At 48.8% G+C, this 26,599-nt stretch overlaps 1 protein-coding gene across 2 annotated transcripts; it reads right to left on the bottom strand.

Annotated features, from left to right (window-relative positions):
* Window positions 1–105: 105 nt before the first annotated feature.
* LOC122373388 (CCR4-NOT transcription complex subunit 3-like) lies at window positions 106–15,657 on the bottom strand. 2 transcript variants are annotated; one of them, XM_043351380.1, is made up of 15 exons: window positions 15,504–15,657; window positions 14,032–14,264; window positions 13,589–13,744; window positions 12,278–12,451; window positions 11,109–11,234; window positions 7,553–7,722; window positions 6,058–6,164; window positions 5,398–5,559; window positions 4,677–4,939; window positions 4,110–4,185; window positions 3,290–3,396; window positions 2,572–2,667; window positions 1,654–1,738; window positions 1,179–1,303; window positions 106–636 (listed from the first exon to the last, which is right to left on the bottom strand). In XM_043351380.1, exons 1-15 carry the CDS (start codon window positions 15,526–15,528, stop codon window positions 538–540), a joined length of 2,004 nt encoding a protein of 667 aa, XP_043207315.1. In that variant the 5' UTR covers window positions 15,529–15,657; the 3' UTR covers window positions 106–537. The 2 variants fall into 2 exon arrangements, with proteins under 2 accessions (XP_043207315.1, XP_043207314.1); XM_043351379.1 differs by having other exon boundaries at window positions 7,541–7,722.
* Between the last annotated feature and the right edge of the window lie 10,942 nt (window positions 15,658–26,599).

A 26,599-nucleotide genomic window follows, 5' to 3' on the forward strand; every position in this document is an offset into this window, starting at 1 on the left:
ATCCTCCGTCTTCTAGCTGATGGAGGCGACCAAATAAGTCGGAAACAGGATCGTGACGAATAAATAAGCGATAACTAGCACCCTCGCACCCTCGAAAGTCCGCACCACATGGACAAGTTTTATTTATAAATGCGGCTGTGCTGATGAGCGTTCCGCCGCCGGTCCGCTACGGACCGCCGCTCCCCCCGGTCGGCGCCGGACGCCGGCTCACCGCGCGCCCGCCAAAATATATCACAGCTGCAGTCCCCAGCGCGGGACACACTTCACTGTAAAGCTCCGGAGCGCACGCGCGCGCGCGCGCGCGCGCCGCGCCCGGGTGGGTAATAGTAACAACACAAACAAAAGACGGCGCGGCGCGCGGCGGCCGGCAGCCGGCGGCGCACGGACGGAGGCGGCGGCGGCGGCGCGGCGGGCGCCCTGAGAGTCGCACAGGCGCGCGAGCGCCGGCGGCTCACCCGGCGCTCTTTGTATATGCGCGCGCGCACCATCTGTATCTCAGTTTACTCTGGCTCTCTCACAGTTTACGCTCTGTCTCGCTCAGTTCAGGTCCCTGTCCTCAAGGAATTTGTATTCGAACTTGAAGCCCTCTTTCTTGCGCTGGCTCCACTTTTCGAAGTCGAAGTACACGTATGTGCCCTGGGTGGAGAGGGGCTGGGTGAGCTGAGAGCACGCGCACTTAAGCGGGTCGAAACAGAGAAACGGAGGACCTGATGTTTAAGACACGAAACATACAGGCGACAAAATTATCTGATGCTTGATCACAATTGCTATAAAAAATGACCTCCGAGCGAGCACTGATGGTGCACTAGACCAAAACAGGCAGTGGACGTTTTATCATTCCCCTTCTCTTCTGATAGGTAAACGTAGGTGGAAACAAGATGCAAAACCAATACCAAATGACAACACTGGAAACTTCCAGAGCGATTTGGAATAAGTAGATAGCATTAACAGAATGAAAGCAAGCCCACAAGCAATTTTCAAGAACGTATTACCATATCGCGGTAGTCATAGTACCACCTGCCGTACAAAGGCAAAACCGATTACGTTGAGTTAATCTCTGGCCTGTGGCGATGACCTCTGACCCGACGTAATCGTTTTAGCCTTTGCACGGCGGCAGGGTCCAGAAGGGTTGCAGTTAAGGACGGGGACAGTGTGGTCGATTAGCGCCCCCGGCGCACCTGTTCAAACTCGTCGGTGATAACCTTGGGCTCCTCGTGCCTCTGGAACCACATCATGTACTTGGTGTGAAACCTCCACGACTGCTTCTTGAGCGCCTTGGCTGCCAGATACTGCGCCTTCGTACCTGGCAACACGCAGAGAGAGAGACGCCACGGTCAGCTAAAGCGAGAAATGCCTGCAGCGAGAAACAGACAGAAGGGACCAGGGGAAGATTCCAGGGCGGCAGGTCATGAGGTCGTCATGACACTAAAAAGGCCCCGAGTGTGATTTCAATCCCCTCCCCCTCCACAGAAATCGTAAGGCACACCTTGCCTTCAAACCCACGCCCAGCTACACTTTAGCCAGTCTGGTGGGTTCTATTGTCTATTGATTCAATCCATCCTCCCCCCCCCCCCACGCAAGAAAAAAAAACTGCTGGATTAACCTTTGACGGGAAATAGCCCCTTCATGCACAGACGAGCAAACGCTCCTTACCTTCCATATAATAGAAGATAAAGAACAGGGTCTCAACTGACAACTTGAGAAAAAACTCGATGGAATCGCTTCCAGGTGGCGGCACCTGAAAAAGATCATTATGTCACAAACGGTATTCGTGTCCAAACCGATAATTCCACAACTTTTAAACAAAACACAGATATAACATCTGCAGCCATTGTGAACAGTTCGCACGTCATTTTGAGCGAGCGGAGTTCAATTCAATCATACGCCAAACGAAAAAAATATTCACAATCGAAAATCAACTCAGCAATCGACTAAGAACACGCAAAGGTCTACGTAAAAAGACCTTATGCTCAACTGACACGTCTCTACATTCGCAAACAATTCAGCAATCGATTAAGAACACGAAAAGGTCTACGTAAAAAGACCTTATGCTCAAATGGCACGTCTCTACAATCGTCTATTAATGTGGTGATCATTGGTAGCATGTGTGATAGAAGATACAGTCTACGCACAACACAGTTCGTCATCGATAGGCGCGAGAGAAGGGTTTCTAGAAACTTGACGTAAGCTGGCCAGCTGCAGGGGTAGGGTTACTAATGATCCCGATAGGGAAAAGGATGGCGTTCCTAATGACTTGGCGGTAGCAGGGTATAACTGACCTGGGTTGCTGACCTGGGGTGGCAGCCTGTCAAGGGTATCTCTAACTGAACTAGGGTAGTTATAACCCAAGGGTAGTAACCTGAGATAGTAGGTCACGTAAGGGGTAGTAGGGTAATTCTCACTGACCTGGGGAATAATTCTCTCACCGACCTGGGGGTAGTAGGGCGGCGTGGGGTACGGGTTCAAAATTATGACCCTAGAGTAGGGTATTCTCTCACTAACCTGGGGGTAGTAGGGCGGCGTGGGGCACGGGTCCAAAATGACCCTAGAGTAGGGTATTCTCTCACTAACCTGGGGGTAGTAGGGCGGCGTGGGGTACGGGTTCCGCGGCAGATATGACCTCAGCCGTTCCGAGTCTGACGGATGAGGCATGTGGTAGAACGCCGCCTGCCGGGACACACGGGACAGTCAGAGGGCATACAGCGCCAGGCCAGAGCGGTACAGGGTTCACAGGTCTCACCAGCGCACAGGGCGACTCTCCTGCGTCACTGCAGGGTGTGCCCCGCAGCCCGCTGCCTCGTCTGCCTGCAGGGAGGATGCCGACACCCACGTTCCGCTCAGGTCCCTCTGCCTGGCCGGCGCCCGCCTGCGACTGGCAGACAGCGTATACCGGCGACCGGAGCAGCAGCTGAGGGGCGCGGCTTTGGCCGCCGGCCACCTCCGCCACAAGGAGCTTCACCTCGTGGGGCTACAGGCCGGTCCTATCCGGCGCTGAGAGGACGAATAACAAGTCTCTAGACTTACGAATGATTACATGTACGGGTAAAACGGGATGCCACGACACTTTTTCTAACCCCTGCAATGTTGAATTTGACGGCCGCGACAAGCAAGTCACAAAACGTTCTGCTGACGGGGAAGGAAAGATTTAAATGGGCGTTTGACTGTCGCAAACTCAAAAGCCTCCAACTACACGTCATCCTGGTCCGAAAAAGACAAATACCCGTCAAATCTCCACCCCGTCACTCCCATGACGGGATTCGAGCCCGCCTCTCTCGCATACTGTACCGACCTGGAGCATCTGATACTGATAGTCGTGCTCCTTGGTCATGGGCACCCTGCCCAATGGCGCCACACTCAGCAACACGGGAATGTTGGCCTCGTTTGTCGGCGCCGTCGCTGTAACAACACGGAAACAAGAGATACGATGGTTAGAAACCTAATATCGAGATATTGAAAACAAACACCAAGGACAAGGCACAACATTGACGTTAGAACGGAAAGGAGAGGGAATGCATGGTAACCACTAACCGAAGTTACTGCTTGGTGGAGCAGGTCACCTTAGTTCATCAGGACGAAAAAAAAAACTGACAGAGGCTTCGCATAATAAAAAGTTCGCAACCAATTCAGAAAACTCATCTTAACTATAAAAATGTCGGCTCTCACTCTATCGAACCGGTCCATACCATTCCAACCGAAATTTCCGTCATACCCAGGCCCAGTCGTATGATTGTCCACAATTACTACATCCTATTCGTAACCCAGCCATAGCCCAGTCCCATGTGCTAAGCGTCTATTAGCTGCACGACTCTCTCCCTCTTAGCCCGGCAGAATGACGGCTGCACAGGCTACACGGGCTACAGGGGCTACACAGGCTACATAGGCTGCAGAGGCTACATGGGCTACATGGGCTGCAGAGGCTTCATGGGCTACATGGGCTAGAGAGGCTATATGGGCTACAGAGGCTTCACAGGCTACATGGGCTACACAGGCTACAGGGGCTACACAGGGAGAGGCTACACATCCTACACGGGCTATACGTGCTTCACAGGCTACACGGGCTGCAGAGGCTACATGGGCTACACGGGCTTCGCGTCCCACCGTCCCCTTACATTTGCCGATGTCGGCTGGTGAGCTTCTGTCTTGCAGCTGCTGCGAGAGGGATTTCAACGCCGCCGGGTCCGACGGCTGTCGACACGAAAATGGCGTTAGTGATGTCCAGAAGAGCGACCAGCGGCATACATACATACCGACAGTATAGAACATAACAAGACACGAGCTGAGGGACCGGGCTATAGTCAGACGGCTGGTCCACATAATTGTTCTCAGAAGCTGCTTAGGAGGGGTGTGAACAGCCCCGCGGCGGCACTAATACACTGGCACAAAAAGTCGCGAATAACTGGAAAACGCTAGAACCCCGTAACTCCAGGATGTATCGCGGGCGAAAAATCATAAATCTGTCTTCGGCCCAGTTCAGATGCTCTCAAGTCATCTGCCCACGTTAGTCGGCAAGCACCGCACTTTTTATCGGAAACTTCCCCAGCCGCCCCCGGCTATCTGCCCATAACCCTCTCAACACCACCCCCCACGCACCTTCACCTGTTATGTGCGTGATTTTGGGTGTTTGGAGCCGCTTCTTGTTGCTGTTTATGTACTGGAAAAAAACACCCCACACCCACCTTTTCGCCGTTGACCTGGGCCGTCTGTGGCGTTTGGGGCGGCTGTGACGGCGGCTGCGGCGTGGAGGGCGTCTGGGCCGCCGGGGTGGCCGGCTGCCGCGCCGCCGCGGGACTGGGCGCCGCCGGCGGCGGCTGGGCGGGCGGCGCGGCGGCGGTGGAAGTCGCCGCCGGCGCCGGAGAGGACGGTACCGAGACGGCCGACGGCGCCGAGGTCGACACGGTGGTCGACGACGACGCCGGCGTCGTCGTGGTGAGGATGTGCACTGAGGGGCGGGAAAACGGTCGTCAAGAACGGAGGCAGACATATGATCATACTGTCAGAAGCAGAAGATTAATATCATCACAGCTGAACATTCATCGTCTCGTCAAATACGAAAGGACGACAAAAAAAAGACAAAACATTTATAAAAAAGAATTTCATTAAAGCTGAAAAAAACTAACGACCATTTTGCCGACACATGACTTAATTCAGCTCGACAAAAAGACAGCATGCAGCTTTACTGAATCGTAACGATCCGCCATCGCACATCTTTGACGCACGAGCACGAGCGCATAATAAGCGAATGCTCGGCGTTCATCACACAAAACTACGCCGAAACAGGCAACTTCCCACAAAGCTAGAACTTCTACCCATCCCACTGTCACCGTCTCCGCGGTCCCCTGAGAATCTCTACACCTCTTATACGTCTTCCATTGCTCTTCCCTCTCCCTTTCTCCCCACCTGAGGATGCCGTGGGCTGTTGGGAGGCGGCCGCCACGGCGGCAAAGTTGGGCGCCGTGCCGCCGGCCGGCCCGGTCCCCACCGCCGGCGCCAGCGGCGTCGACTGAGACCGGGACGAGCCCGCTGACGGCGCTGAAGGTGCCGATGACGCCGCCGATGACGCTGGGGACAACGAGGCGGCGTCATCGTGGGCACGGAGGAGAGACAAGGTGGTAGGGGTTTGGTGTGATATAACTTACAGCAGAGGGAATTAAACCGTTAGCCATTATTAGAGGGAACGAGGTTCGATCAAAGTAGTCAGCTCAGCTCACTACCGTTACTGGGCATTGCAACAAAAAAAAAAATCGCGCCTGAAAGATGTTAAAATCGTTAGGCCTAACAAAGTTTCAAAAGCTTCGTCTCGCATAGATCCGCTTTAAATCAATAAAGAACCTCGAACAGAAAATTGAGAAACAAATATCGCTTATTACGACAGCATGCACATTGCACATCCTGCCACTAAATGCAACATCGTGGAACTAATCTGAAACTAATGGTCAATGAAACCATATCCGATTATAAAATACATTTCCCAAACCAGTTCCAGGTAACCTATTATCGCTAAAATAAATATATCTTTCTACATTCTACTCTCGTAATCTCGACGATCTGTCTTCCCACCTGCTGTCGCTTTACTGGACGACGTTTGGGAGGAGTTTTGTAACGCCTTGGCCGCTGAGCCGGAGCCGTGCTTCGCCTTCTGCGTTGTCGAGTCTTCCGATACCGATCTAAAGAAAAGGGGAGCAGATGGTTAGCTGACGATGAAAATATGCAGAGCTAAGAACGGACGGAAGAATAGAGAAAGAAAGAGAGAAAGTAGAGAAATGTGCCAGTGAAAGGAGAAAGCGAAGTAAAGCAAGAAATAAGAAAAGAGACAAGAAGGGAGAAAATCCAAGGAAACGAGCGAGGTCATACGATATAATGAGGAAGAAATATGAGATGGGCGAAATAAAGAAGATGAGGGAATAATAACAGCACCGTATTTCCAAATCCATCACACACAGCTTCTTCATTATACCGAGGCTATGTCTACACAAGGTCCCGACTGACTTTCTAACAGGCCTCCTCAGATGGCCTCACGTGACCTCGCAGGCCTTTAATGAACCTCGGTAGATGTCAGACCCCAGTCGGCCGCCTGCAGCCCTTCAGACCTTCAGCCAGGCCCGACTGACCTGCTCACAGACCTTCTGTTGGTATAACACCTTAGGCCCGACTGACCTGCTCACAGACCTTCTGTTGGCATAACACCTTCAGACCTTCAGCCAGGGCCGACTGACCTGACAGACCTTCTGTTGGTATAACACCTTCAGACCTTCAGCCAGGCGCCCGACTGACCTGCTCACAGACCTTCTGTTGGTATAACACCTTCAGACCTTCAGCCAGGCCCGACTGACCTGCTCACAGACCTTCTGTTGTTATAACACCTTCAGACCTTCAGCCAGGCCCGACTGACCTGCTCACAGACCTTCTGTTGGTATAACACCTTCAGACCTTCAGCCAGGCCCGACTGACCTGCTGACAGACCTTCTGTTGGTATAACACCTTCAGACCCTCAGCCAGGCCCGAGTGACCTGCTCACAGACCTTCTGTTGGTATAACACCTTCAGACCTTCAGCCAGGCGCCCGACTGACCTGCTCACAGACCTTCTGTTGGTATAACACCTTCAGACCTTCAGCCAGGCCCGACTGACCTGCTCACAGACCTTCTGTTGGTATAACACCTTCAGACCTTCAGCCAGGCCCGACTGACCTGCTCACAGACCTTCTGTTGGTATAACACCTTCAGACCTTCAGCCAGGCCCGACTGACCTGCTCACAGACCTTCTGTTGGTATAACACCTTCAGACCTTCAGCCAGGCCCGACTGACCTGCTCACAGACCTTCTGTTGGTATAACACCTTCAGACCTTCAGCCAGGCCCGACTGACCTGCTCACAGACCTTCTGTTGGTATAACACCTTCAGACCTTCAGCCAGGCCCGACTGACCTGCTCACAGACCTTCTGTTGGTATAACACCTCCAGACTCTCAGCCAGGCCCGACTGACCTGCTCACAGACCTTCTGTTGGTACAACACCTTCAGACCTTCAGCCAGGCCCGACTGACCTGCTCACAGACCTTCTGTTGGCCCGGCTCTTGGAGCTGGTGGTCGTGTCGTCGCCGTGGCTGTCGCCGGCGGCCGGCGTGTGGTTGTTGTTGAGCGGCGACGGTGAGGAGCCCGAGTGGAGGGAGTTGGTGGGCGTCTCGCTCGACTCCTCGCCGCGCGTCGTGCCGTCCGTCACTCCTACCTGAGGGAGGGAAAGATGAGGTCAGGTACCGTTTGTTTGTTCGGGCTAAATGACGCGTTGACGGCCCCCTTACAACCCGTATACCCTAAGTCAACACCACCCACCACATCTGCAATTTGCAAACTAAACTAATCGCACCGGTCATCGCTATAACGGCTCAACAGACCATGACTTGTCGTATCAACTCTTTCCAAATCAAACGTGTCCGATATTAAAACCCTGGTATTCCGTCACAGCTGTATAGCCCCACATTAAAACCACGCCGTCCTATCTCCGCCACATATCCATACACATCGAATCAGTTCCTGTCCCATCATATATCGTATCCGGCCGTTTTGTCCATAGCTCTCGTATCCGTCCATGCCAGCCACCAGACGCCGCCTATCTCACATGACAGTCGCCTCTCCAGTTATCGTCACCAAACAGTTACCTACACCTCCCGGCCTGGCGGCGTCTTAACCCGCGCCCCAGTGGCGGTCTCGGCCAACTTCGCCCTAGTGAGGGGGGGCATATGTTACCACCCACCTCTAACTCAAAAACTAAGAGGGCTAGAAAGACGCGGTAAAAAGCAGTCGATAGCTCTCAATACGTACGTTTGAAAGTATTTCGGTCATTTTTCACCTTAGAGCAATATTGGGGTCACCAGAGGTCATCAAAGGTCAAAATTTGCCAATTGTCATTATATTTTTCAGAAAACATGCCGCTATCTCAGGAACTATGGTAGCTAGAAAAACGCATGGAAAAGCAATCGATAGCTTTTGAACTCTTCTTTTGAAAAGGTCATTATCAATATTGTCCTCAGGTCAACGGTTTAGCCTCCAGAGGGCAAAAACTCCAAAAATAGCTGTTTTTACGAAAAGTGTTTTTCGACAATAACTTTAGACTACAAAAAGCCACGACATTTCTTTTGCCAGAATCGTGTTCCCCTCACCGAGACGCGTCGAATGAACTATAATTTGACCTTGAAAGGTCAACTTAAAAATTTGACCTCAGGTCAAGGTCATGACCTGACCGGAAAAGGTCATGTTGCATATCAGTCGATGCGTCTCAACAAGACAAACACAATGAGACCATCCCCAGCGTTCTATCTCTTTCCAATCGCGAGTTATTGGCAAAAAACTGTTTGTAGCCTCAAATGACCTCGGATGACCTTTCTAGAGGCTATCAGCAAAAATGACACCTTGGTCATCACGAGTGGACTAAATCATTGTGATTCTGAAATATTTGGACTGTTCCTATGCGTACACACGGATCTAGAGGCATTTTCATTTTTCTCCATTGACTTGTAATGGAAAGGTCATGCCACTGACCTGACCTTAGGTCACGGATATAAAAAATCCGAGATATACAAATTGTAGGCTCCCATAACAGCATGCAATCCACCAAGTTTAAAACCTTTCTGACAAACACTGCAGGCTGGACATGATTGCAAACTTTTTTTAAGGCTTGGTCAGTTAACTTGACCTGGTGACCTGACCTGACATGACCTGGGGTCAAAAATTTCACACATTGTCCAAAATTGATGTACCAAAAGCTACCCCAAGCGGCGCGGCGCTACGCGCCGCGGTTTTTTATTCACACGCGAAAAACGCGACAGGGTGGTAACATATGCCCCCCCCCCCACTGGGGCGAAGGTTAAATTATCCACACCGCGTCAGTAACGCCGTATCGCGTGTCCACCCACCACGGCTAAATATGCTGCGCACTTCACCCGGTATCGTTATCGCCTCATGGTACCCAACCCACGGCGCATCAAACAAAACGATGCCCACTCGAATATAGCCTAGGTCTAGAAAACCCTATCGCACAATGGGGTTTATCAGTGGAACACGCGGCATGTCTTCAAACAAAGAAAGCCGCCCGCACACCATCACGGTCACGGTCTAGTGAGCGTAACGTGCGGGCGGGCGACTGACACGGCGCCTGCCACTGACTAGCTACAGCGGTTTGCGGGGTCGCGGGCGACTTGCGGGGTCGCGGGCGACTAGGTTGGGAGGCTTCGACGCAAAGACTAACAGAGAAATACGGAAAGTTAACCCTCGCCCGTAAACGGCGATCTGCCACCTTCGCCCATGCAGGGGGGGGGGTTGGTGCGACCCCCCCCCCCCTTGGCGTTTGAAAACGGAGCGTCGTAGAGCTTAGCGGAAAAAACCAACGGATTGCTCTCGCCGAGATCTCGCGATTGGTGGTATATTTTTTGGTCCTAAGTCAACATTTGACCTACTTTTGACCGGTCAAAGGTCAAATTTTCGGAAAAATAGACTTTTTTCAACTTTCCGCGGCGATTGCGGCAAAACGGTGGGAGATATCGACTTGAAACCTTCACTATCGTGTTCCTTGATCAATTCTCTATCGTTTGGTATGTATTTCGTTTCCCTAGCTCTAAAAATGGCGCGTTGGGAGCGCCGGAAGTCGGCAAGGTCACAGTCGGCGGCAGAAATTCGAAAAATCAAAATTTAAATTTTTGAAATCTGATTGTATTTTTGGATTTGGGAGGTCCATTTGCTCCCTATAGAAGCTAATATTGCTGCATATTCCCATTGAGGTGACAAGAATTAGCAAAATAGTGGTACGGGCGCTTTTCAAAAATAGTACCGGACGCTGTTCCTCTTGTGACGTCATAGCTCCGTGACCAGACCTGACCCGGTCAAGTTTCTTATACCATATGATAGCCAATACTTGCCCCAGCATGCATGGCAAGTTTCATCACGATCCATCAACCGATGTCCGTACCACCGGCAGGAAACCTCGGGCGTTGGCACTCAGTTTGTGAAAATCCGGCCGGAGGCTGTTCCCTTTGTGACGTCATAACTCCATGACCTGACATGACCCGATCAAATTTTTTTTATCAAAAGATGCGCAAGGTTTGCCCCATAAGGTACCCAAAATTTGGCGGCGCTGCGCGCCACCGTTTTTGCACTATTTCCGAAAAACCTCAGGGGGGGGTTGCACCAACCCCCCCCCCCCCTACATGGGCGAGGGTTAAGACTTATGACACAGTTTTACGATCATCGAGTAGACATCACGTCAAGCCTGCGCGCGTTTGATTAACTTTTGTGGTTACATCCTGGAAATAATTTGCTAAAAAATTGTAAAGACCCTTTAATCAACGCCTCCACACTCCACATCTCCCCTTACTTTCCATTCTAAGCTTTTGGTCGAGCATAACCCTCGGAGAAGTAGCCAGTGATCAGCTCCCTCTCCTAGTCTGGCAGCCGTCAATGAAAAAATCGTGCAGCCGAGGAAAGTTGACCGTCGTCATCGGTCCACATCGGTCGCTCACTCACCACATCTGAATATCACATCATCGGCTCCAGGCTATTCCAGACACCGGCCATCTCCCTTTTCCTACACCCCCGGACTGACTCCGGTCGTCGCTCACTTACCACATCCGACCACATCTCCTCGAGGCTGTCCATGTTGATATCGTCGTAGAGGAAGTCGTTCTCCACAAACGTCGGGTCCTGGTTTGACTCGGTGTAATACTCCACGTCGTCGCGGATCTTTTTCACCTGAAAATGAGGTATAAACATGGGTTACGCTGTGTGTAAACATGGGTATGTGTGTTTGTGTGTGTGTGTTTTTTATGATGTGAAGGGTTTTTTATGGACCAGTATGGTCCGGAATAGTTTCATCTGTGTATCTGTTTGTCTATAAGAACTGAAGGGCTCGACTCGTCGTTCAACTCCATGTAGTATTCAACGGTTTTGTAGTACTCCACAGTTTCTCTACGGTACATGTAGCGTTCTTTTCACCTGAAGAAGAGAAGTCGATATATAGGTGGGTTACCAATAGATAAGGATCTTCTCTGAAAAACGATCTTCTCCTTCGTCTGCAGACGGTAACGAAATATGAGCATGGGTAATGAATGATGTTTAAGTAGGGCCTACATGTAAAAATAAGGAGACGCGTTACCATGATGTCAGAAGGGAATCAGACGCCCATAGAGCCAAGGTCTGATTTAATTACACGCGAGTTACAAAGTTTTCTGTCGGTTAGCGATAAAAAAATTTACCGTTCATCGATGCATATTGAACATTCAATCATCAGTGGATGAATAACCAAATGAATCAAAACTTGTCATGAGCGTATCATCGTAACCTGAGGAGTCTTTATAGGCACTCAACAAAACACTCATCGGTCTGATAAAGGGTATGCTGATATACTCGTATGAACCGACGTCATAAGCATTACACGTATCAATCAACGGAAATCCACGATGTCATTATACCGTGCAATCGTATCCACCATTCCAGAGTATTGATTGCTCGCTTCTTACATAAATAAACAAGCCACAAGCCCATACAACAAAGCAGTGTTAGGATTCTCTCTGTGCCTTTTGATTTCGGTTGGTATACGAACTAGACACGATCTTACCCTGACAGAGTTATCGCCGATTACAATGACTGGCCACCACGAATTACCACCTTACCCTTCTTCCCTCGACAATTACCCTTTTTTGACCCTTCATAACAAAGGCCGGGGAATCTACCCAGCATAAACCCGCCTTCTATTGCATCCCGTCCTCTCCCCGTCGCCCTTCTCTCAGACGTACCGACTCGATGTCGACCGCATTGTTATCCAGCATCCTCAGCAGAGTTTCTAGCTTCTTGATGTGGAACCGGTGCTTCTCAATCCAGTGTTTGAGCTGGTCCAGCCGCTCCGACTTGTCTTTGTCCCGCTTCCGTTTCACGGTGAGACTGTCCATCTCCGCCTCGAACTGGTCGATCTGAAAGACGCAGCGGGAAATATATTAGTCGCCTGCTGGGGTTAAGGGGACATATCGATAGTTTGGAATGATGCATCCCGATGTTCGGTTACTGATTATGGTCCAAAGGATGGACAGGTGATTACGCGTTGTACTGTCCATCCTTTGTACTGTGTGACTCAGTGAGAGTATCAGAAAAGGTACAAATTGCGGAGAAAACGTGAAGGAAGTGTAATGCGACGGTAAATAAGCTAGGACAAAGCGTGATAGGCGTCTGAAGCAATGTGCTAATGTGGACTAAGAAAAAGAAACGTGAAAGTCGATTGTGTGCAGTAGGAATAAGCAACATAAAGTGTTGATTGCATTTCAGCAATATCACCTAAACGATAGTCCAGCGGGAAAAGAATGAAGATTACGTTCAACCGACATCGTTTCATCAATGTTTCTGAAACACGCTACGACTCACGGTATGCAACTTTGGGACTCCAACATTCAACAAATCAATATCGCCGACATGCAGGCGATCCATTCAATAAGTTCGGCTGCATGCGATGGCCCCATTGATTCCGCCGCCAGTTCCCCGGCCCGACCAAACCGACATCAGCCACATACAACAATCGCCGGTCGGGTCGGCTAAAGACAGCGGGCGATGTTTCACCTTTGAGAGCCCTTCCCTCTCCCTATCGTCCTTCCGCGCCCTAGGATAACTAACCAATAGTAATTCTCGCAACTCCTATATCTCGATCCTTCCCAGTTTCCGTATTTCCCCAGCACCTTGCGTGTTTCCATCCGACGTAAAAATTGTGTCGATACACCTGCTGGCCCTGATGCACTTTACACCGACGTGCACCCTACACTAACCTCTCGAACGTCCCGTGATTTCCGCGACCTTTCTCTACCTCGTCCCCTAAAATCCCTTCAGTCCTCCACAGGGTCCAACATATAACATGTTTGTTTGTTTATTGGGGCTTTACGGTGCGCCGACAACTAAGGTTATTTTGCGCCGCCCAATGTAGAACATCTCAGTTCTCCAACTCGGGGAGGGAAACCTGCTGTTAAAGAGGCTGAATGCCTCAGCAAAAGTGCCTCACCAGCTGTCACCCACAGAAATGGTACCCCGTTCATCCAACCACCCAGCCAGCCTGTCACCCTCCTCACCTGCACGTTCAGCTGCTCGATGCTGTTTGAAAGCCACCGGGTGCACTCGTCGCGCTCCTTCTGCACCGGGTCCAGCTTGGTGGCGGCGCCGAGACCCTCCTTGGAGTACGCCTTGGTCTTGGTCTCTCGCTCCAGACCCTTGAAACGCTCCATTTGCTGCCGACGGATACTGAGTGTTACTGGAGTCGAGTGAGGCAGAGACAGGGAAGAGGTGGAGGGGAGAAGCATAGAACAAAGAGAGTGTGAGGGAGGAAGAGAAGATGAGACAGGTACAAAAGAGCAAAAGGATTGAGATAAAAAAGGAGAAATGGAGAAAGAGGGAGGGACTGGGATGAGGAGAGGAGAGAGATCAGAGACAGAGATGAAGACATAGAGAAGTATAAGGGAATAGAGAGGATGTGGTCAGATTGTGGCTCAATAAGCACCACACTGGGTTTGCTCACCGTTTCAATGAGTTTCCGGTGCTCGATGAGGCTGCTCTTGTCCTTGACCTCGGCTGACGCCTGCCAGGTCTTGATCTGGTCTCGCAGCCGCTGCAGCTTCTTGATCTCCTTCTTGAGGTCGGCCTCATACTTCTCCTTCTGGTTGCTGTTGGTGGCGTGGGTCACCTTGGTCCAGATGTCCTCGAACGTCTCCACACCCTCCGTTACCTTTTTCAGGCACCGGTCTATCTCACCTGAGGTCAGGACAGATATTGTGATGATAAAGCTTCAGGGAATATTTACAGCAGAGGTTGTGACTATGAAAATGGTGCTCAAGTTCTCCTCAGGGGATCACATGGCTGGAAATTCAAATAACCATTTGAAACCGAACAAACCAAATGAAAATTATCATTTGGACATCAGAAAAAATGGCTGCTTGGCATCAGAGGAAAAATGGATGCTGCTGCTTGACAGTCTGGGCTTCATTGATAAAGGCTCTAAAACACAGTTATGAATCATAACTGTGTTTTAGCACCTTTATCATCAGGACAAATAGTGACTTATTGACCAGGGCTGCAATCAATTATATAGCACATGCATGAACAAAATAAGTCACTTAATGCAAAAAACTTTCTTTGCAACAGGAGAAGGAGCCTAGGAAATCAGAAGTGCTTCATATACTACTTTTTAGGATGATTCAATTTATAATAGCAGCTAAAGGTTTTTCATATGTTTTACAACCTGCTTTAATAATTTTGAAATAATTGCACAATAAGTGAAAAAGTCATGAAAATTTTGAAGTGTTGAGATTTTGTCCTTATCACCATCTGGTGAAAACCATCCTTATCTATCAGCCAGCGGCATTGCGATTGGTGCTTGGAGGAGGGACGCCTACTGTTAAATAAAAAATTCATGCCTGCTCAAGCCTGGCACCCGCAGTACAGCTACCTACATTTTTATTAGCATCATAAGTCCTTTCATGCTTTATTACCCTTCTTATCCATCCCTCTCATAGCATTACAATGCAAAAACAGCCTTGAAGGATAATTTTGTCTGAATTATCATGGAAGCATGAATTATAATGTGCAAATTTGTGTTCACAATGTGGAGTTACATTCAAGTGCGGATGAGAGAATTTATTAACAATTTATATCTTAAGCTGCAAGATGAAACCAGAGCTAGGAAAAAGCAAAATGTGTCAAAATTTTCAAAAAAGCCCCAATATTTTACTATAGACATATGCACAGGACAAGGAAGTGGAAAAGTAGTTTTGAACTTTCCAATCATGTCAGCCAGCAATGTAAAGAAATGAATAAGAGGAAAATACATTTCAGCTTAAAAGAATGTCCTGCTTAAATGGGATTATGTGGTTCTCTAACAGGTTGAAATAATTAAATGAAAACAAGCTTTCCCCGGAAGCCAATGCGCAACAATTGTCTACAAAATTTACAGCAAAATGTATTGCCCAAATTTACGCGAATAACATGGCATACCTTGAAGTTTCCTTGATGCTGCCATTTTTCATCACCTGCTCTGAGATACACAACTATACATAACATAAAATGATGAGTATCAACAAATATACGGCCGGTATGACCTCCACAACATATGAAAACATGAAAGATGGCTACCAATTTGAAGCCGAACATCCAACATACATAAGACAATGGGCAAGGAATATAGTTTTCACATATACTCTAAAACTGGTATTTTTTTCTTAATTATTTGCTTTTTCATCAATCGATATTAATTGAAAAGCACAAATTACATTTGTTTGAAGAATTATTTGGAAACAAACGTTTATATTTTGCGGATGAACACTAATTCGATCAGCTGAGAAACGTAAACAAAAGACCAGCGGCCGAGAAACGCGTTGGCCGCGTTGCGTTTTTCTACGGTGGCTGCCCGATTGAGGTCGTGGAACGGACGACGGTGACGTAGAAATCGTGTTTTGTGAGGTTCTCAAAGAAGTAATAAATAAAAATAAGAGGCTAGGTACTATGATATGGCGCAACTTCCAGGGCTGCTGCCTGCTCGGTGCCTCGGTGGCTCGGTGGTGCTCCGACCAAGCCAAAGCGTTGTTGCAGTACCCTGGCGTCCCCGGCTCTAGCCTTGCGTTTTTATTACCTTATCGCTTAATTAACTATGGTGAATTTGTGAATTATTTTGCTCAGTTTTCGAATATAAAGCTTATCATTCATGATTCATTTATGTGTGCCGACGACGGGCGTGTAACTACTGACTCGGGAGGTTGGTGCAGGAGAAGAGACGTTTCCTTTTCGCTTGGCTATAGATGTTTCGCCCGTTTGTTTTTCAACTTTTTTCAAATGTATATTTGCTTAATTCCTTGGTATTGGTTTAGTTCGTGACGTAGACATCGTCGCTCTCCTCCGGCTGAGATAACCGGTCGAGCGTACGGTCGAGGCTGCCCGACCGGACCGCGTTGGCTGACCGTCGGTCCCGGTCGCAGGGGGGGGGGAGGGGGGGGCACCACGCGCTCACCACGCGCTGGCATAGCGTGGCACTGTGATCCGTGGCGTGGCCTCTTGTCCCTGGCCCTCCCTGCCCGACCCTACCCAAACCCTACCGGTCGGGGACCCTATCAGTCCGATCAGCGGCCCGCATGCTGTGCCATGCGGCGGCCGCCGCGTCTCTAGGGTCGGCTCATCAGGCAGCCGCTCGGCCGACCGCTCGGGGCCTGCTCGGCCGCTCGGGATCCACCACCGTTTCGGCCGGGTCCAAAGTCGTCCGGAGGAGCTGGCTGACACGGCTCGGCTGTGTCGGGCCTCGGGCGATGTCTGATATATGGTGTACATGTGCTAACGCGAATGTGCCACCGCTGATTTATGTTTGTAAGGCCTTATGCCCTGATCTGATGGGCGATGTCACCCCTCCCGATAACCTGTAACTGTTGCTCCCCTAGCGATATGGACAGTTGAGAGAAGGCTCCGTTTGAGGCTAAAGCGTTCACTGCTATCCGGCCCAGACGACCAAAAATGTTTGAGTGCTTTCGTCGTCGTAGTCGCCGAAATATATTAGCCAGGCCCGTTCGTTTACTGTCTCTCGGACCACCATTGTCAACACGGAAGACGGAGAATAAATGTCAAGCTCATCCATGCGTAAAAAGGTAACTCTCGATGCAATAAACGGTTAAAACGAGTTGAGAAGCGTCTGCCAGTGTCAGCTGCAGTAGTTTCAAATTTCAATCATTCGTATAAACGTCAGGTGACTTCGGCCCTGACTCACGCCGGCGCTGCCTCGCGCAGACAGCCACATCCGAGACTGACGCCGGTGCTCCGTCACATCGGGCGAATCGAGACGAAGACAGACGAGGTACTGAGTCGTTTTGAGCAAACGTCGTGGCGTCATCGGTGACATAAGAACGTGGACGGTCGTGCTACCCGCCACCCGTCCCGTCTCAGCCCTCAGAGTTAGTGAAACACAAGACGTGGTCATGGGATACGGAACAGGGTAGGTACAGATGACTTATGTCAGGTCGTTGGTGTTGCACTGATCAGTGCTCACTGACAGCCTCTTTATCTTCCGGTAACACCATCTACTCACGTGGTTTCCATGACACTTTGGTAGGAATTTCGGTTGCAATCTTAAGCTCAGTCACCGCATGTCTTTTATGAATACACTGCCGATGGAAACGGGGGCAGCTCAAACGCCCCATCCTTAGGCCTTGAATTTTATATTTAGGCAAAGACTCCATCAGCGAACGCATTTCGTCATGCGTACATAGGAGACTCCGCCTCCTAGACCGAGGAGACTCCGCCTCCTACCTAGACCGAGACTCCGCCTTCAGACATTGACATGCGAATGCACATCGCATAATGCAGTGTACATATAGAGGCTAGAGTTTCTCCCGATTCCCGTAAACCTGGACCTGCACCCGTCCCTGGACCTTGGGCACCACAAACACACCTAGACGGCGCTGCGAGTGCTGCGGGCTCAGATCGATACCGGGGCAGTCGGTCGGCCGCTGCCGGACAGAACCAGTGGGCGACCTCCGACGACAGGTCGGTCGGTCGCCGCTGTCGGCACACACCGTCCCAGCAGCAGCTGCCAGCTCTGCGGAGATTAACTAGCTGCAGGGGAGTTCCCGACGCAGGTAAGACGCGTGCAGAGTGAGTAATAAGGAGGGACTTGAGAAGGTTAGGGTTATGACGAGTAGCTATGGACTGGCATTGAGGAAGAACTTTGCTGTTTCAGCTTAGCATTTTTGCACGTAATTGGTGAGCTCTAAAATGGATTAGGTGAAGGTAGGAGTCGAGTTGAGTTGATTTCAGGTAATGAGTAATATGATCCGTCTTATTTACGTGGGTTTTATTGTTATGTTGCCTGTAATTCATCCATTCCATACACATGGATAACTTGAGCCTGTTCAACCAGCAAGCATGTCGAAATTCGGCATAGCCACGGCTCACCCGTTCACTACCAATTCTTGGTGCATAAAAAAACTCCACATTATTGCATCTATTAAGAAATCTTGATTCCATCGGCCTAAAACGTACTGGCGCCATGCGGTACAGCATATATTTCAGGCGTTCACTGCTAACGCCATCTATGGAGCAGCATCAGAAGGCTTTATGAGTCGTGCGGCACAGCATACCTTCAGGCGCATACCACTACCGACATCTATGAACGGATTTAAGAACGAATTAGGGGGCTCGGCGGCGCAGTATCTTTCAGGCGTACATCACTACCGACATGTGTGAGCGGATTTCAAAGCGTACCGAGGTTGTATGCCACATCAACATTATAGATCTTTCAGCCGCTATTTATGGAAATTAGATAACAATGGGCTAGAGATTAAATGTCTAAGTAACTTCCATAGTTAGCTTTAGCCGTTACCTATTGATTCAATTTGGCGATGAAATATTTCATTAACATGTTTGAAAGCGCAGTTTATGGAAGCCTTGGCATTTCCTTTGTCTGGGGCTCCCCATTCCACATTCCGTGCACGCTTTATTGTCAAGACTGCACGGGTCCATCGCTCCGGAAAGATCGTGCCCAGAAAACATCCAAAATGTTGACGAGGCGGGATAATTGCATCAGAATTTCAGGAACACACAACGAAATGTTGACAACGAGGTGGCATAATTACATCAGGGCTTCAGGGGCACAACGACGTTTGGAAAATACGGCGGGATTCAGCACAGTAGGTAATTTTGTGTAGTCTAAATACCTATTCATAAAAGAAGGTACTTACAATGTATGTTTCTAGGAGAGAACATAACATAAATGACTACAGGCTGCGTCTCACTATTTTGTGCCATTCCACTTATTTGTATATCCGTTCGTTCAACCTTCCTTTTGGGCACGTGGTTGTGCAATGCATGTATTATGCACTCTTGCAACCTGACAGGTATCACCCCCTCCCTCCCTCTCTCTCTCTCCACTCTCTCTCTCTCTCTCTCTCTCTCTCTCTCTCTCCTCTCTCTCTCTCTCTCTCTCTCTCTCTCTCTCTCTCTCTCTCTCTCTCTCTCTCTCTCCCTCTCCCCACAGTCTCTCACTATGGACGAGACCCTGAGCCGGGGTGTAGCGGCCGCCCGCTCGGCTCCTCCCCGTCTCTGCGCTGACGGGCCGTCCGCCCCACCGGACCGGTACAACGCTGTGTACTTGGCTCTGCTTCTGGCCGGCGCAGGGTTCCTGCTGCCCTACAACAGGTCAGTGATGGCAAGGGTGAGGGTAAGGGATAAGGGATGCTCAGAGCTCGTGTAGGCAACAACGGTTTGATATTCTTGTCCATGTTTGGGTTCGGTAGGTATGCATTTTTAATATAAATTCTTCCACGCGGAATGCGAATGTTTGGAGGCAATGATTTCCTCTCGTGACGAGTGTTTGAAACTTAAATATTTCAGCTTTCCAGCCCGAGACTGTGACCCCTGACCTTTATCCGTACTGTCTCCTTTGACCCTTGACCTATGACCGTTGACCTTTGACCCCTCTGACCTTTGTCCTCTCGTCTGGACACAGTTTTATTGTAGCAGCCGACTATTTCCAAGCGCAGTACCCGGGCTCCACAATAGTGTTCGACCTTTCGCTCACCTATATTCTGGTGGCGTTCGGCTCGGTACTGCTCAACAACATTCTGGTTGAGACGGTCGACACACATACTCGAATTCTGTTCGGTGAGTGATCCAGCCGCTGGTAGAATGTCGTAGTCAAGCGAGATTGGGGCTTTGATAGAAGCCGTGATCAAATTAGAGGGTCGGGAAACATAATGTAAGGGCTACTGTTTGTTCGTTACTGTTTAGTTTTTCACCTAGTGTGTAGCTGGCTGCTAGGCGACAAGCCAAAGCCGAACACAAAAAAAAATGCGTAATCGTGTATGTCTATGTAGGGGAAGTTGGGGCAATGCCGGAGTTGGGGCAAAGCCGAAATTCGAGATATTTCTAAAACCGTACGACATGGATGCCACGTCTCAGTGATGCTCTGAAGCTTAAGTGACTATAATTATCGCATGTTTGTTACGAGTCGTCATTTGGAATACTTCGGCTGTGAGGGCGCCAAAAGCGTTTTCAAGGTACGTTTCCCTTGTACTACATGCGCCTTTGAAGCTGCATTTCTTACTCATTATGCTACCGTTTGTCTGGCCAATTCGGTCAAGTAATCTTCAGCATGTCTTTGCATAAGTGTGCTGCCTATTTGAAATTTATACAGCACGTTTAACCCTATTAGTGGCAGGGGGGGTTGTTTTTATCCACCCCTCAGGTTTTTCGGGAATATCTCCGAAACCGCTGAAGCTACGATGCTGAAATTTTCTGACTTTTCCTAAAACTAAATTGGGCACATTCCCTGAAAATTTCAAGTTCATAACTTTACCAGGGGCGGCTCCAGAGCACTGGGAATTGGGGGTCCTATTCGTGAAGCGAGTCATTTGGGCGAAGATCACGATGCTGCACCAGTTTTACGAACAGTGAATGAAAGGTATCATGTGATAACATATACAAAGTTATTGTGCATCCTCTTTTGACACGTTTTTGCTATAATAGGCGGATCCAGGCGTCCAAAAAGGGGGGTTATTTTTTACCTCCCAACATAGGTGCCCTGACACCGCCTATGCATGACCGATACAATTTTAGTCGTTCTCTCATAAGAAAATTGTAACATAACAAGACCATTGCCACCCTTTTTAGAAACAGTACCAACAAAAACCTTATTTACTATACTTTTTGTACCCCCAATCTCAATGATCTGTATCCGCCTATGATTTTTGAAAATGCATATTTTTAGGATCCATGTGAATTCCTGGTTCATTCTCTATCGATCGGCAAAAGTTGCGTTAAGATTGGTTTTAAACCTGGCCGTGATAAACAGTCTAAAATGTATCTGCAATTTGCCCGTTTTTACCCCCCTCTACCCCCTATTGACATTTTTAATTTTTTTTTTTAGAAATGTAGATCTGTTGAGCCAAATCGAATGCCGTTTGAATTTTGAAAATCGGCCGGTTAGATCTCGAGATATCAAGGGGGGTCGTAAACAGCCCCCCCTGCCACTAATATGGGGTAGCCAGGAGCCTGCCACTAATAGGGTTAAGACGTCATAGTTAAGTGACCTGACATGAAAAACGTGGTTGATTTCAAATGATCCGGCTTAAATCAAATGTAAGGCATATGAAATGTCAGCCTTCTATCATCAGTGTGCTTTGAGCTACCACAAAAAAAAAAATACAAGGTGGCGGCATCCACCCCTTTTTCTCGGCCGGCGAGGGTTTAAACCTCGCTTCGAATATTGCAGATAGATGCGACCGAAAACAAAGTATTTATCTGTGTCTAGAACGGCCGCTGACTTGTTGGACAAGATCCCCAATCTAATTTGCTAGATGGGAATAAAATATTCGGCCCTAACCCCCGGTATGCCTTAGTGCAACCGGATGCAAAATTCTCAAATATTCGGATATGATACATATATACCCTCGATTTGCCCTCGCGCTAAGTCAATTCTAATCATCACTGTCGCTTTTTTATCCGAGCTGATGTCGCCGCTCAACGGGTTGTTTTGTTTGCTTGCTTGCGTTGAATGGTCATTACGGATTATGAAGGATTATGATATACTAATAGGAATGGGGCAAGTGAGGATATGCACTGCAGTGCAGTGTTTAATTTAGATCACAAAGGCATCATTTCCGGCATCGTGCAGTCACTATCTTCCCCTCCTGCACTGCGGCATCGCTGCGCCCCACACACGGCGTCCTCACTCCACGGCCGGCCGCCGCCCAACTGACCCACTCGGGCGCCGCGACCTGACCGTGTCACTGCCGCGGCCTGCGCAATAGAGTCGGGGCTGGAATCCGGGGGTCGGCCGGCCGGCCGCCTCTGGAGCGGGGGACTTTTTAGTAGACCTACTGTACAGGTCTCGCGGGTTTTAGCGGTAGGTTTTGCACCTAGAAAATTAGTGTACTTCAGGCTATATCTTCGTCGTCTTAAAGGGACTATCCCACCATTAACATGGGGTTTGAGTTGAGATAGCCAAGTTGCGGCGAGGTTCAGAAACCACTATCTATCTAGGTTGCAACTCCCGCGGCCTCTTGGTGTTGAAGAAATTCGTTCTCTTCATTTGAAAATGGGCCTTGTACAAGGCCCTATCTTCAACATGGAGCGACGTTAGTGTGACGTCACCTCGTTTAGTCATTCTGATTTAAATGGGTTTGTTCGTTGAAAAATCGCTTAAAACTTGGTCTGAACTTTGTTGTGGTGCTACAGAGTAAAAAGCATCAGCTTATGACAGTAATTTGCCTGGGGAAGGAGGTAATTTGGGCTGTGACGTCACATATTTGAAGTTGTTTGTGTTTGGAATATGGGAAGCCTAAGATGTTTAATGAAAAATAAATGCCAGAACCGTGTTCCTGGTCATCCAACGATAGGCGTTATCACTAGTGTATTCGCGGCCATTGGGGCTACGTTAGAAAAGAGGAAAACAATTGGCCCAAGAACTTTAAATTATCAGTTAGCATGCATCTTTTCCTTGATATGTAGATAATTTACCATTAATTGTTAGAGAAAATTGCATGTGAAATATTCCATTTATGCTTTTTTCATCGTTTGCATAATATGTTCTTTACTAAGCTAGAAACACTAATTAGAAATAGTTCCCGCATCTCGTCAAGAGCAATAGGAAAGGCTTGAAGTGAATAGAATAATCTAAATGGTTTTGTAATGTATGTGAAGACACTTCTAAAATTGCCTGTAGAAATATTGAAGGCAAAAGTTCAACTTTTTCACAAGACGGATGTCTATAAACCTATTCAACGTGTGACAACTCAGCCGGTATTTCGTCGCCTACAGCCAAGCTTTCCCTAGTGACCGATAGAGGCGCTATATCGATGTCCGCCCGTGCCGCTAACGATCTATAAAGTCGGGCACAATTTAACTGGTTTTAACAACATTTTAGAAGGTGGGATAGTCCTTAAGCTTTTAAATGTTGAAGATGCGATCGACTTGTTGGGTAACAAGCCGGCCATGATCGTGTAAAATGGCTTCATCGTAGATCGATTAGTTTCTGAGATATAACCGGAAATGTAAAAGTGCAAAACCTACCGCTTAATCTCGCGAGACCTGTACATGGGATTATAGGAAGGTTCTTATGTATGTACGTACATCCTTTGAAATGTCTTACCTTATCTTCCTGTATTTCGAACTCTATCCAAACTCTCGCCTCCGTCTCTGTCTCTTGTCTCTCTCTCCTCCTTCTTCCCTCCCCCATCTCTCTCTCTCTCTCTCTCTCTCTCTCTCTCTCTCTATCTCTCTCTCTCTCTCTCTCTCTCTCTCTCTCTCTCTCTCTCTCTCTCTCTCTCTCTCTCTCTCTCTCTGTCTCTCTCTCTCTCTCTCTCTCTCTCTCTCTCTCTCTCCATCTCTCTCTCTCTCTCTCTCTCTCTCTCTCTTCTCTCTCTCTCTCTCTCTCCTCTCTCTCCTCTCTCTCTCTCTCTCTCTCTCTCTCTCTCTCCGTTTACTCGCAGCAGACGGCCCCGTGCCCTCTCCCCCTTAGCAGGCTGTCGGCCACACCAATCGATCTCCATACCCTCGCTCCTCCCGCAACGGTGCATTAGTAACCCGCCGCCAGCTCCGTCCCTCTCCCTCCTCGCCCCACCGCTCTTTCTTTCCTTTCATGTTCGCCCTCTGTCGCGTCGTCCCCGCTTTCCTGTCTGCCTGTTGTTTGGTCGGTGTCATTTGCGGTCTGCGTAACTGCGCCATTGTGCATAACGTTGAATGATGAGAAGGAAGAACGACATTCACTCATAGGTGGTCGTGACACAAGACGTCGGGGCACCCATATTACTGCAACTGCTGCTAACCTTTCTAAGCTGGTATAGCCACGAGCCGTCATCTGAAGGGACCGAAATGCGATTTTACCAGCATTGTCATTCTTCGTTTTGGTTATTTAGAGACATATTTGTGTTATGAGGTTATCGGTGGAGCCAACAAATAAAAGTATGTGCATTTAGTTATTTGTTGGCTCCACCGATAACCTCATTACACATTCTTCGCTTTATTAGCTAATAAGGTATGTTAACCCGCGCCCTGCTGGGGGTCCTGGATTTCCACGCCCTGCTGGGGGGGGGGGGGGTGTTTGAACACCCCCCCTTGTAACTCGGCTCCTGGGCCACGTAGCGATACGCGGAAGGCGGCGTTCGAAAGAGCGTCAAAAATAATGACGAAATCACTTCGGTCAATTTTTTGGTCAGGTCAAAGGTCAGGTCACCAGAGATCATTGAAGGCAAAATTTCGCCGATTTCCAGGTCGAATGTCGAAAATTTCCAAGAAGCCAACGCATAACTCGGGAACCAATAGAGCTACAGCGCCGCGGAAAAGCGCATTCGATAGCCCTATTAACGCCCTTTCTGAGTAATTCTCTCAGATTTGACCTAACGTCAACGGTTTTGCCTGCAGGGGGCAAAAACTGCAAAAATAGCCGATTTTTTCGAAAACAGTTTTTCTGCAATAACTTTTAACCCAAGCCTTGTAAGAGCTTACTTTTACCGGCATCGTGTTCCTCTCGTCAAGACGCATCGAATGAACTATGACATGACCTTGAAAGGTCAACTTGAAAATTTGACCTCAGGTCAAGGTCATGACCTGACCGGAAAGGGTCATGTTGCATATCAGTCGATCCGTATCGTCGAGCTGAACACATCTAAGGCGTTTTCATCGCTCTAGCATGCCTCTATCAAAAGTTATTTGCGAAAAACTGTTAGATACCATTCGTGACCTAAGATGACCTCAGGGCATAAACAAGGGTCACGGACACCATTTTCAAGTTCAGTGTGTCTAAACCACTTGTAATTCGGTGTTTGGGAGTGTTTATAATGTCTTTCATCCAAAAGAGGCGCATTTCAATTTTCTCCCATTGACTTATAATGGGGAGGTCGCAAAATTGACCTGACCTTAGGTCATCGATATCAAAATTCTGAGATATACATTTTGTACATGCTATTGCTCTTAGCAATCTCTGAAAGTTTCAAAGCGATCGGTCACTCGGTGTAGCTATGACAGACATTGAAAGTTTTTATGAGGTGAGGTCACTTCAAGTGACCTGGTGACCTGACCTTGAATGACCTTGGTCTGAAATTTTCACAACATGTGTAGAATTGATGTATGATAAGGTGTACCAAAAACGGCGGCGCTCCGCGCCGCCGTTTTTGAGATATTAGCGAAAAACCACAAGGGGGGGTGTTCAAACACCCCCCCAGCAGGGCGCGGGTTAAAAACAATCACATTTTCCGAAAAAATATTTACCTTAATTATCAGAAGAGCGACCTGGAACTCAGGCCATTTGCACGTCTCTCTAAAAGATGCGCCCGCGTCCTCCATTGACCCGCTAGCCACCACGGGCCGCTCCCTCGCCGGGCTCGTTCCGCTCACGTTTCGTGTTCGCCGCTATCGCCGGACGTGTCTCGTATCCGGGCCGGCCGGTCCGCCGCACGCGCATCCTAGCCGTGCCCTCCGGTTCGCCTCACGCGCATCCTAGCCGTGCCGGCCGGGATGCACGGCCACCGATAGCTGACGGCCCTCCGAGGACACGGTATCTGTCCGTCACGCGCTGAAGGAGCCTCTACACTCACAAGTAAAGGGAATTGGGCCCATCTGAAGGTTTTCGATAACGATGGCCTCACCCGGGAGCATAATGAAGCTCTTATAAATCATGAAAATCAGTATAATTGTTATAGTATAATGATAAGTGTAGTGGTTATAGGTTATAGAAGTCATAAAATTAATGGGATAGGATAATCCATAAGAATGAAAGATAAAACACCACCTCCACCTAACGGGCACTACACATCCTTGAGAAATAATACGAAACATGGGGTGATAATGGTGTTTTGATCTTACTTCTTACAGAGGTCAGACCCATTTTCAGTTTTGATACCTTTGTAAAAAAAATGTGTTTCAAAAATGTGTTCGTAAATGTGTTTGTTTTTCTTCCAGTCGATAAAGGTCTCCTAGATTGTGTGGGACCTATTTTTTCTGCGCTTTTCCTGCCTTTTATTACTCACATGTTTACCCATTGTCAAGTAAAAACCCCTACTACCTATGCCTTAATTCAGCCTGAAATGTTCCTGATACTGTTTCAGCTTATTGCAAAA

Source organism: Amphibalanus amphitrite, unplaced genomic scaffold, assembly GCF_019059575.1.
Source record: "Amphibalanus amphitrite isolate SeventyFive unplaced genomic scaffold, NRLGWU_Aamphi_draft 001485F_arrow, whole genome shotgun sequence".
Lineage (NCBI taxonomy): Eukaryota > Metazoa > Arthropoda > Thecostraca > Balanomorpha > Balanidae > Amphibalanus > Amphibalanus amphitrite.

Coding starts and splice junctions, on each gene's coding strand:
- LOC122373388 (XM_043351379.1), bottom strand. CDS start 15,528: ATGGCAGCATCAAGGAAACTTCAAG. Junction 4,940..5,397: donor ACAGCCCACGGCATCCTCAG/GTGGGGAGAAAG, acceptor CCCGCCCCTCAG/TGCACATCCTCACCACGACG. Junction 3,397..4,109: donor ACCAGCCGACATCGGCAAAT/GTAAGGGGACGG, acceptor GTGTTGTTACAG/CGACGGCGCCGACAAACGAG.